Source organism: Cylas formicarius, unplaced genomic scaffold (genome assembly GCF_029955315.1).
Source record: "Cylas formicarius isolate icCylForm1 unplaced genomic scaffold, icCylForm1.1 PGA_scaffold_7__23_contigs__length_41026272, whole genome shotgun sequence".
NCBI classification, from domain to species: Eukaryota; Metazoa; Arthropoda; class Insecta; order Coleoptera; family Brentidae; genus Cylas; species Cylas formicarius.
Window position 1 is genome coordinate 25,679,501 of NW_026844352.1, and position 12,588 is coordinate 25,692,088.

The 12,588-nt window shown below is 36.2% G+C and overlaps 1 protein-coding gene across 1 annotated transcript in view; it reads left to right on the plus strand.

The window, feature by feature from the left end:
* Window positions 1-12,588, plus strand: part of LOC132705096 (uncharacterized) — a 115,728-nt gene that overhangs the window by 85,684 nt on the left and 17,456 nt on the right. Inside the window, exons 7-10 of the mRNA XM_060675527.1 lie at window positions 1,746-1,929; window positions 2,012-2,218; window positions 9,208-9,426; window positions 12,065-12,157. Of these exons, the coding sequence (XP_060531510.1) occupies window positions 1,746-1,929; window positions 2,012-2,218; window positions 9,208-9,426; window positions 12,065-12,157 (703 nt within the window). The remainder of the gene's footprint in view (window positions 1-1,745; window positions 1,930-2,011; window positions 2,219-9,207; window positions 9,427-12,064; window positions 12,158-12,588) is intronic.

Consider the following 12,588-nt stretch of genomic DNA (forward strand, 5'->3'; position numbering starts at 1 on the left):
GAAACATATTCTCTAGCAAAACATTTAGCTTCCTTATTAAAACCCTTTACAGGGAAAACTGACAGTTTCGTACACAATTTATTACACTTCATTGAACAAATAAAAAGCATTACATTAGATACACAAGATATTCTCTTTAGTTTCAATGTACGAAAAGTTCCTATTCCTGAAACTCTCACCATCATTTCAGATCAGATATATTAAAATCCGACAATCTGGAACCAAACGTTGTCACCTTCATTGAAAAATGCTAGTCTGGAACATATTTTTCTTATAACTGTCAATTTTTTGAAAAAATATATGGAACAGCTATGGGTTCTCCACTACCACCAGTTACCCAGAATATATTTATGGAAGCCTTTGAGAAGAAGGCTTCCGACACCTTCTATCTAAAACCAAAACTATGGAAACGCAAGGTCGATGATACTTTTGTTATTTGGCCTCATGGTCAGGAATCCTTAAGAGATTTTCTTAGACATTTAAACTCTATACACCCAAAAGTACGTTTTACCATTGAAATAGAAACTAATAAGAACCTCCCATTCTTAGATATTCTTATCAATAGAAAATCAGATCTAACATTGGGTCATTGTGTTTACAGAAAAACTTACGCAAACAGACCGATACCTTAATGCATTGTCACATCACCATGCAGCCCAAAAGTCATCGGGTATCAACTTTCTTGTTTACAGAGCCGTAAAACTATCTCAGTCCGAGTCATTGAACCTAGAATTAAAACACCTTACCACTGCTCTTCTCTCTAACAATTTCCACATTAAATATATTAAGCGTTCCATCACAAAATATACTTCACCAAAACCTTCAAATAGCAATGAAACCGAAAAAGCAATCCCACACTTGCCACTGTTGTCCTGCCTTATATTTAAAACATCACTGTCCACATATTAAAAGTTCTAAAGAAATATAATGTCAAAACCAGATTTACCACTTGTTCAAAAATATCTCAACATCTTCGATCCGTCAAAGGCAAAATTCCATTTGAGAAGCCAGGAGTAAGCAGCATTCCATGCATATGCTACAAAAAATATATTGGAGAGACCGGACGAAAAAAATAAACTAGGCTCAAAGAAAGAACATTAAGATTAAGACAAATTGTTGCCGAACACACTGACGAAACCGGACATAAAATTTTACTAAAAACAACTAAACTAAAAGTCTTGCATGCAATTAATTCTTCTGCCAAAGAAAAAATCCGAGACTCTATAGAAATATATAAGCAACCTAACAATCTTAACCGGGACTCAGGTCTCTACCTGTCACCAATATGGGAATCAGTCATAAGAGACGGTGCATATGCACCTCATTTAGCTCCCCCCTCCCCCCTCAAACAACAGAGTAAAATGCGAGTCAATTTCAGTCAAGCTCTGAAGAAGTTGGGCGAAATGTTAGCTAGTTCGACTCAACAAACCCGACTCAGCAGGAATCCAGAAGTTTTATAAAAAGTAATGCTTAATCAAATTTAATACTCTCCATTTACGTTTCAATTAAAAATTTCAAGTTTCTACAGATATTTGTCACGGTCCATCTCAGACAAGATATATTTAATGCAGAATAAAATCTGTTGGGATGGGTTTTACTACGGTCGTGCGAGGGTCTGCGGTTAAGGTACTGCAAAATACTTAAAATTTCAAAGCAATAAATGCACTTTAATTTTGATCGTACAATACCTATTTAACTAATAAAATAAAAAATGCTTAACCTGGTCTATTTTTTATTATTCGCAGGTAGAAGAGATTCCACAACAATAATTCCCCCACCTCCACCGCCACCGAAAATTGTCGCTGCTCAACGCAAAAGACGCGACTCCAGAGGCAAAGTCGAGCCTCCTTCATACTACAGACAAGAGCAGAGGCCTTCGACCTCTTCAACCGCTTCGGATTCTGGTGCATCTGCGGGCCTCCTTTTAAGGTGAAATCAATGATCAGTCAAACAAAATACTTTAACTGCGCTCAAATATCAGTTTAACAATTTGCTTGATATGCTATTATAGTGCCACCACCACGGCAACTGCGTCTTCGACAGATTCCCAATCGCAATCTGTTCTGCCATGCCCCACGATAATAATGTCGAGCGTTACTCCTCCCGCTACTTCTCCCACTGTGCCTACGACGACAGTAACAACACCGACGCATCCTATGTTGACGACAAGAAGAGATTCTACCACGCAATGCGGAAGACTTGGCAGAAGGGATTCCAGGTAGTTAATGCCAAACTCAACAACAATCTTATGGTTTCGATAAAACCAGATAGTCTTTTAACATTTCAAACTTTTTCTCCATACATTTTACAGAATTTTTTTGTAATAAACTTTGCAAGGAAAGAAATATCTTCTTTGAACTTTGATCATTAAGCAGACACAACATTAAAACGTACAGCATTCATTAGTATTAGCATAGAAGACAACTAGTTGGCTTCGCAAAACTATAAACAATCAAACACGCTTCTAAGTCCAGGTCGCATAAGTTATTATTTTTAAAATCACAAGGTTAACACGCGTAACTATTAGATTATTTAGTATGCCGGGGTTTGTGGTGATATAGGCAGGCGGCATTGCCACATTTATGGTGCTACCAAACTTTCACATTTTTAATAGAAAGGAAATGTTTTTACTAAATGTTGGGATTGTTCTTAAAATTATGGGTATTTTTCATGTAACGTACCCACAAAAATTCAACCGTTGTTGCAGGAATGGCAAAAAACGAAAATAATTAATGATTTAATCAATAACACAAGTCTACAAAATTAAACTTTTTGACAGATGTTTTAATTTTGGAAACTGATTTTATATAATTTTGACTGGCTCGCATTTTACTCTGTGCCTGCTTATATATTATTTGAGGAAGGCGGAGCTAAATGAGGGGCATAAACACCGCCTCGGATGACTGATTCCTATATTGGTGACAGGTAGAGACCTGAGTCGCGGTTAAGATTGTTAGGTTTCTATAGATTACATGCAAGAATTTTATTCGAAACCGGATATAAAATTTTATTCGCTAAAACTTGCATGTATTCAATTGTTCTACCAACGAAAAATCCTAGTTTCAGTTAATCTCTGAAGAAGCCAAACAGAACGATTGGCGAAACGTCAGCAAGTTCGACTCAGCAAAAACCGACGCAGAAGAATCCAGAAGTTTTTTAACAAGTATTACAGTAGCCTGGGAAAAATTTACTCAGCCTTTTTTGAGTAAAATCTTCCTCTTTTTGCCATCTGCGTTGGTATCGCGGTTCCATTTCCTTAATGTTCTGGTGAAACCTCGCTTCCTATTCTTAGCTAACTGCTCCAAGATTTTCAGGAAAATAGTTCAAGTGTGAAAACAAGAAATGCACCATCAAACTCATATTACCACCTAGACTATGAAAGTGTTGTAACATTTTTGAAGAATATTTTCATAGTTTTCGTCCTTAGAGTGCCCAAGAACCTTATCAATTACTTCTTTAACTAAAACCCAAGCGTTTTTCTCGATGTTGGTCATTGTGTTTTGAAAATTCTTGTCTTTGCATAATGTTCCTATCTGCGGCCCAACAAAAATACCCTCTTTTATCTTGGCATCAGATATGACTGGAAGTTTCTTTAACCAATATTTGAAACACTGTCCATTTTTGTCTAGGGCTTTAACAAACTGCTTCGTCAGGACAAGTTTGATATGTAAAGGAGACAGAAAAACTTCTTCGGGGCCAACTAAGCTATTTCTTAAAACATTTTTGCTACCAGGTGTAAGGCTTCTTCTAGATCTCTATCTCTTGCCCGACTATTCCACTCACAAATAAAGCATGGAAATTTTGTATTATTCCCCTGTTGCCATAGGAGCATGCAAAACACTTTACGGTCACCACAAAGCATCCACTGATGTTCTAGGTAGTGTATTTTCTTCAAAAGCAGTCTCAAATTTTCATACGGTTCTTTTAAATGTACGCCATGTGCAACGGGAACCTAATTTTGAAACTATGAAGAGGATGCAGTAAAACTTTTTTTGGGTCAACTAAGCTATCTCTTAATACATTTTTGCTAACAGGTATATTTGTTTAAATGCCTCTAAGTATTTAAAGAATGTCGGTAAAGTTGAATTCTATGCCCTACTAGCCCACTCACAAATATAGCATGGAAATTTTTTATAACCCTCCTGTTGTCCTAGGAGCACTTTAAGGTCACCACCACAAGGTCACATTGATAGTCTTGGCAGTTTTCTTCGAAAGAAGAAAAATTTTCATACGTTTCTTTTAAATGTACCGAAGGTGCAACGGGAACCGAGGCCACTTCGTTACGATTGTGCAATAAAACGCATTTTAAAGTACACTTACTTGAGGCAATAAACTAGTGTCATTCTTCTTTTATTTTGAAACTAAGTCAAGAATATTATTGCAATATACTTCCTGAATAAAAGATTGTCATAACTCTTTTTCGCGATTCCGGTAAAAGCTTCATATGACGCCAGGTACCAGTAAATGCTTGAGTCGAAGTGGACGCGAACGATTCGGATGCATCCTTTGGAAGGTGGAAATCTCAAATTAAATCATTTAGTTCGCTCTGGTGAAACACCTCGGACTCTCTGAAATCTAGTGTGACATCTGATTCATCTGGGACGGAATTAGATTCCTCTGGTTTTCACGATATGACGTACATCTTATCCATTAGGAAACGGTCGAATATCAGAGTCAAGATTGTAATATACAATTTGTTTCTTATTTTTTCTGTTGAATCCTTGAACATTACTAGAACAAAAATAAACAATCATCACTGGGATTCCTAGGCTCTCGCAATACCATAGGAACAACAAAGCTTAAACATTTCTTCCTACCTTTTTGCCAGTTTCTTAATGCTTCAACATAAATGGAACAAACAGTATGAGGAGCCCAGGACTTGTCTTGTCAAAATACTGTTTACACAATGTCTTCTTTCCATATTTATACGTTCTAGAACACTGGAAATACGCAAGAACGAAGATAACAGATGCCAAAACTGTAGCACGACTATCAATACAACCAAACTGCGCAAAAGCAGGTTACAACTCTGTATTGACGCTTCTGCGCCACCTCTGTTGCTTCGCAGAGAAATCTAAAGTTATCCAGTGTTGCAAAATAACGTGATAGAGCAAAAGTATTTCGTTTTTTGAAAAAAGCTCTCCCAGAAATATACAATTAAGCAAACAGCTTTCAAACATCAAAATCACTGTAGACCTGTGTCATCGGTAATTTATGAACGACATAATTAATGATTTTAACGAATTGTTTAACTTAAATAACAATAAAAACTATTTAAAACCAAAGTAAAAAGGTACGTATTTTAATACTTGCTCAAACTGACGTCCTTCTGTTACTTGACAATGTCCTAAGCGGTCCGTAAATTCCCGTACGAATTGACATATTAATGATGGTCGGTTATGGTGATAGACAAATTCCTATCGTTCAGTGTGTGGATTATTTCATACAGTATACCCAAATAGACTTCAACCTACAAAGTCAACTGCGGCCAGACTAATATCAAAATTTACAAATAGTGGGTTTGTAAAAGACCGCTCAAGACCCATCAAAAACCAAAAAACGAACGATGAAGAGGTTCTAAATGTTTTACTATCAATCAAATTTCGACAACACAGTTAGCTGCCAATAATATTCAATAATATTAAATCATCAGTGAGAAGAATTTTGGAAAAAAATACACGGAACATCATGCAAGGAACATCTCCTTCTTCCTTCTGAAGATGATCCAGATCGGCGACTGGAATTTTATGGTCGTGTTATGGATAAATCAATTTTTAATACAAATTTCCCAAGACTTTTTGTTTCAATAGCTTCATTAATCGACACAAACGCTGATATTAGTCAAACGAAAATCCCCATCTAACAGAGTACCTGAATTAAATGTTTCCAAATCGTTAGATTGGACGTAGAGCGACTATCGAGCGGCCCCCTCGTTCACCAGATTTAAATTCCCAAAAATTTTTTCTTTGGGGTAACCTCAAAACTAAAGTATGCAAAACCAAAACCCAACACCTAACCTGACTTAAAAGAACACAGACCAAAAAATGGAGACCATTTGGTGTTATACCTCCCTACAGGACGTTTGTTTGTGAATTTTTTAAAATAACTACCTTTATATTTTGTTTTTAAATTATTTTTATTATTATTTATGTTGAACGATTCGTCAAACATTAAATACTCCATTCAAAAATGAAATTCTAGTTTATTGATTAAATCCATAATTATTTTAGTTTTTTATCATTCTTGCACAAACGATAGAATTTTAGTATATGGTATGTTACATAAAAAATAGAATTTCAATAGCAATAGAAAATTTTTACAAAAACATACCTTTTCTATTTAAAATAAGAAAGTCTGGAAGCTTCTCGTATGAAACCATAGGTTAGGCAACGTCGCCTATATTACCATTCAATCCAGTCTAATTAGAAACCCCCGTATAGCAAATTTCATGGATTTAAGTCTAATAACCTGGTATATTTGTGTCTGTATGTGACGTCTTGTACCATTAAATAATAATTTTTGAGACGTTGACATTTCACTATTTTACTTTATCGATACTTGCAAAATCTTTTGAGAAGACAACGTTAAACGAAATAAGAGAGACGGAGTGTGTGCAGAACCTAGAAGAAATGCAAATATTCCATTCTATCTGCTGTTTTTTTTTAATTGCATTAATAATAAAAAGTATCAAACTTAACTGAACAAAACACAGAACAATTGCGTACATTGTGTGTCCGTGCTAAAATTAATGCGCTGCTTGTAATATATTTGCTAATGTTAAATGTATTTAGAGAATGAACTTCCACTCACAAATAGAATTTCGATAGAGATGAATTAATATAAGTTCAATCGCCCGATCGACTGCTTTAATTAATTAATTTTGGAACATCGCAACTAGAAGCAACTCACGGAATGGACAGTGTAATTAAGAAACTTTGAACTGAACGGACCATGTGGTTTTGTTTGTTTTAACTTCAGAGAAACTTCATACGCGGTGAACCTGTAGTAAAATATTTGCTCATAAACAACATTAACATATTTACAATATTATTTTGAATGGCATGAACATGGACATGGAAATAAAATTGATAATTTAATAGTTCACGAATAATTTTCACGAAATTATATACTATGACATGACAATTGTTTCGACAACACCGTGGGGCCTGGGGCCGAAGATCATGCAGTGGATCTACGGTACCATGGTGGTGCCTATGCTCACGCATGGGGCAGTGGCATGGTGGCCGGGGACCAAAACAGCGGGAGCAAGGCTAATTCTTGACAAACTGCAGAGATTGGCTTGCCTCTGCATAACGGGCGCCATGAGAACGGCGCCCACGGGGGCCCTAGAGGCTCTGGTGGGGTTGCCCTCTCTGGCGGATCGGGTGCAGATGGAGGCGGCGGCTGTGAGGCTGGCGAGCTGCGGGCGCTGGAGGGAGGGAACCTTCAATCGGGGTCCGTACGACATTTTAGAGGGCTGTCGCGGGGATCGCGGGGTCATGGGCATACCGAGTGACGTCATGATACCCGAGATGACATTCTTTGACAAATTGACCTTTCTCTTTCCATCAAGGGAAGATTGGAGAGAGGGCAGAGTCGGCTCCTGGGATGGACTTGTCTGGTACACGGACGGGTCCAGAATGGGAGATCTGGCCGAAGCTGGAGCGTACTGCGAGACAACGGGATCGAGCTTGTCCCTCTGGGTCAGTACTGCACTGTGTTTCAGGCGGAAATTTTCGCTTTATTTATGGCGGCCAGAGAGGTGCTTCGGCTCAACCACGGAAGCAGGAGAGTCTTCTTCTGTTCGGATAGTAGGGCTGCACTCATGGCGCTGAAGTCAGTGCGTACGCGCTCCTTGTTGATAAAGGAGTGCAAAGGGGTACTGAGGAGGGTGGCTGAGGAGAGAAAGGTCACGTTGGTCTGAGTCCCGGGTCACACCGGTATCCGAAGCAATGAGGCAGCGGACGCCTTAGCCAGAGAGGGCTCCTCGCATAGACATATAGGGCCAGAGCCCCGCTTGGGGATCGCACCGTGTGTGAGGCGGGGAGCTCTCGAAGCCTGGGCGAGAGACCGGGCCGCGGGGGGCTGGAGAGTTGCTCCGGGAATGAGGCAGGCGAGGCTTATGATGGATGGGCCCGCCCTTCCTCGGATCAGGGAGCTGCTTAGACTGACCAGAAGGGAGTGTAGAGCACTAACAGGGGCCTACACAGGACATTGCAGGCTTAGGAGGCATCTTTGCTTGCTAGGCATTGGAGAAGACCCGGAGTGTAGGTGGTGCATGGAAGGGGAGGAGACCCCGTATCATCTGCTAACCGAGTGCCCTGCCTTGACATGGGCAAGATTGGGAGTCTTCGGAACGGCCCTGATCGATCCAGACTCAGTGCACGGTATTGGGCTAAAGGAGTTGCTGACCTTCTAAAGGAGGGGCGGCATTCTGGACGCCCTCTGGAGCGGCCTGGGGGCACAACGGGCCCATCTGGTGGCCTAAGTGCTTGGACGCCCGCGAGGGCGCCCTCCTTTAATACCAATACCAATACCAATACACCGTGTCTTTATCAAATGTCCGTTTGATAAAGACACGGTGTTGTCGAAACAATTGTCATGTCATAATATATAATTTTGTGAAAATCTCAACTTTTAGTTCTTATTTATTTTGATAAATGGATTTTCATCAAGTAAAAGCCACCTCAGTTCAAATTTAATAGTTGACAGCGACTAGAGAAAATAATGTTTCTCATAAACCAGAACAAAAACAAAACAAATTATATCGTAAATACATAAAAACCATTATATATATATATATATATATATATATATATATATATATATATATATATATATATATATATATATATATATATATATATATATATATATATATATATATATATATATATATATATATATATATATATATTGTATTACTTAGAAAGGAGATAAATAATTTTTGAACTTTTAATATCAATATATTGGAATTATTGGTAGGTCTACTTCCGATACATTGTGCACAAAAGAAATGTCAAAAACTTAAAGGAGTCGGCCATTAGGAGATATTGCGCTACAAATATAGAGGAAAAATATAATTCATTTTATCTAAAAAACAGAAATAGTAACCATAATTCGTTACGTTGCCGGTGTTCCTCGACTACTACAAGTTCCTAAAGTTTTGCTGACGCTAATTTAATATAAAATATTTTCTACGTATAGAAGTCACGCAAGTCCCGAGAGAAGAAGTTCGAGACTTCAGAGACAAAACACCGCATTTGATGAAAGCTTGCCTCCGGGACCTAGTCGAAGAGGATCCCAACCCACAGCTTTAAGTCCAGACGTGGATGATACGGGACGAAAAGCAAGAAGGGATTCATTAAGCCCAGACTCGGCATCCAGGGGAAGGCGTGATTCAAGATCACACTTAAGTCCGGACAGGTAAAAAAGGAAGAAGACTTACTAAAAGCCATCCATACAACGTACTCTCTGTGGTTGCTCCAGTGATGATTTTTACCTTCATTGAAAGGAGTTTTAAGTCCCTGCTCATTAAGGTTCATTATCGATATGTTTTCCAAATTTTTTTTTCAAATGTGTTTATAATATATCCACCTATATTGACAAAACTTAGGAAATCTGTTTAATTGTTATCATTTAACTATCGAATAGATCTTAATTTTGATCAACTGAAAGTTGTTGAATATGCCCTAACCTCATTTTTGTTAATATATTTTGAAAATGTTATTTGAAATATCCACAAAAAATGTTTTACTTTTCTAACCGACAACTCTTTCTGCATACTATAAGAATATTGGTATTTTTTTATCACAAAACATGCGCATTGTGCAGAAGTTTAAAATGGAATCTGATAGTCGACAAATACTATGTAATGTCGGCAGAAAAGTAATGTGGCTCAAAGACAGAATATTCGAGTGAGCTTTAACGAGACTTAACTGAAATTACTACTAATCTATATTTTATTATATTATAAATTTTATTAACAATAGCCTATCGGTTTTTGTTAAAAACAAATTAATAACATTATTTTTTATAAAATCACTACGTAAATAAATAAAATCCCTGCTCATTAAAGTTTCATTATCGATATGTTTTCCATTTTTTTTTAAATGTGTTTATAATATATCCACCCATATTGATAAAAACTTAAGAAATATGTTTAATTGTTATCATTTAACTATCGAATGGATCATGCATTCATACAATAAATGGGAAAGTTCTTAATTTTGATCCACTGAAAGTTGTTGAATATGCCCTAACCTCATGTTTGTTAATATATTTTGAAAATTTAAGTTGAAATATCCACAAAAAATGTTTTACTTTTCTAACCAACAACTCTTTCTGCACACTATAAGAATATTAGTATTTTTTTTGTCACAAAATTGAATCTGATGGTCGACAAATACTATGTAATGTCGGCAGAAAAGTAATGTGGCTCAAAGATTCGAGTGAGCTTTAACGAGACTTAACTGAAATTAATGGCAACTTTGGAATTTCAACTACTACCAATCTATATTTTATTATATTATAAATTTTATTAACGTTAGCCTATCGGTTTTTGTTAAAAAAAAATTAATAACATTATTTTTTATAAAATCATTACGTAAATAAATACAACTTTGACCGTAAGTGATACCATTTTTTAAAATAATAAAATATGCGGTAGACATCAACAAAAATTACTTTTAATACAACCGTAGTATCCCAATCTGTAAAAAAATATGAACTTGAAATTCCAAAGTGACCATCGTCAGTTTAGAGTGGATTCAGCAACACTGCAGTTGCTGAAATACAATTTATCACCTAGAAGTTCCCTTCTTAGATCTTCTGTTCTTTTAATGACACCTTCACATATGTTACTCTTGTTGCTCGTAGAACAAAAAATGATCTGTAACGTTACCTATACTGGTTGTAGTAAGATTAATTAAAAGTTAACAGAAACAAAACAGAATAAAGTATTTCACAAAAAAATTAAAATGTCTCAATTTGACAGAGTAATAAATGGTAATGGTAAATGGTAAATGGTTAATATACAATTAAAATGATAACAATATAACAAAACTAACCTAAACTATCTTACACCCAAAGCCAAAATGCAAATTTCCATTCCTATTTTCCATCGCCATATCTAGTACTTCTATAGAGAATTGAAATTAAGAAATTTATGTGAAAATTAGAACATTGTACATTAATTTATAAAATTATAAATGATCTACAAAAATTCTCTGGGTGACGTGTACAAGACAAAATCACAAAATAACTTATTTTTCACTTATGACCAATGGCAATGTCAAAAAATATAATTTATTATCCACATATAGTACAACCTGGTAGCTTGTGGTTATAATTAGGCAGTACATCAGTCAGTTTAATTTTGATGACATGTAGATTATAACCAGGTGTCTAAAAAGTATGGAAACCCGACTTTTGTCTTTTGGGTATTTTAGAGTAAGGAAAAGAAGAAATATGTTAAACGAAAGTATCACAACAGTAGTCGGATTCACAACATTGCCCTTCTATTTATTGACAAGTGAGATAAATAGCAACGCCATCTATCGAGAATCCAACAGACAAAATTCGAACAAAACCTCAAGTCTTTGTGACATGGAATCCGAATCTGTAATAAAAAATTTGGATTTCCATTTAAGATTTTAAAGTTGGGCCCCACCACCAGTAGGTTTGGATGGGAGGTGTTATTAAGCAGTTTTTTAATTCAATATATAAACACATTTTTTTGTTTTTAAAATGCTGCAATTATCGAGATATCCACCATTTCCATACTTGAAATGAAATGAAATAAAAAAAGGTGAACGAGTCTAGTGTAGCATAAAATGTTTCTCGCTGACGCGGAAAACAGTAAATAAACATTTACCCATTTATTTTCAACAGGGTGTCGAAAACGTTTGCGGTAATTTGCCCTTGACAAACTTTCCGCTTTTTCGACAAACCCATCGAAAACGTTAGATAAATATAAAATTAGTTGTGTTGATCGTAACAATGTGTAGAAATGCGCAGTTTTCACAGATTTTCATTGGAAAATGATTCTATTTTTTTTTTGTAGGTCGGGAGAAAGAGACCTAAGTCCAGTCAGACGCAGTCGCCGTGGAAAACTTAGAAGACAATCAACAAGCATTGCGGGAAGACACGGCCATAGGTACAAAGTCGAACCCTTTACTTTACTTAATTAATACTATACGTACGTACGAACAGATACGACTTTTTGTAATTTCACTAACACGACATATGAAAATTACATTAAATATTTAGTAGTTGCCCCATTATAACCTCTTGATATACAGGGTTGTTCACGTTATGCGACACGGAATATGGTGGCCAATACACGTTTTCACAAAGATTTAATTTTTAGGAATTTAAAGTCTTTCATGGCAATATCTTTAAATTACCTTCATACTATACAAATTATCCCAAACTTTATAAAAATATCGAAGTTGTATTTTTTTAAGTGGAAGTCCTTGTATATAATAAAATGGTTGTGTCTTACGACCAAAATAAGTATGTGTTTCAATAACGTTTATAAGAAAATAAGAATAAGAAAAAGTCACTTAATTTGCTTTTGTTAATACG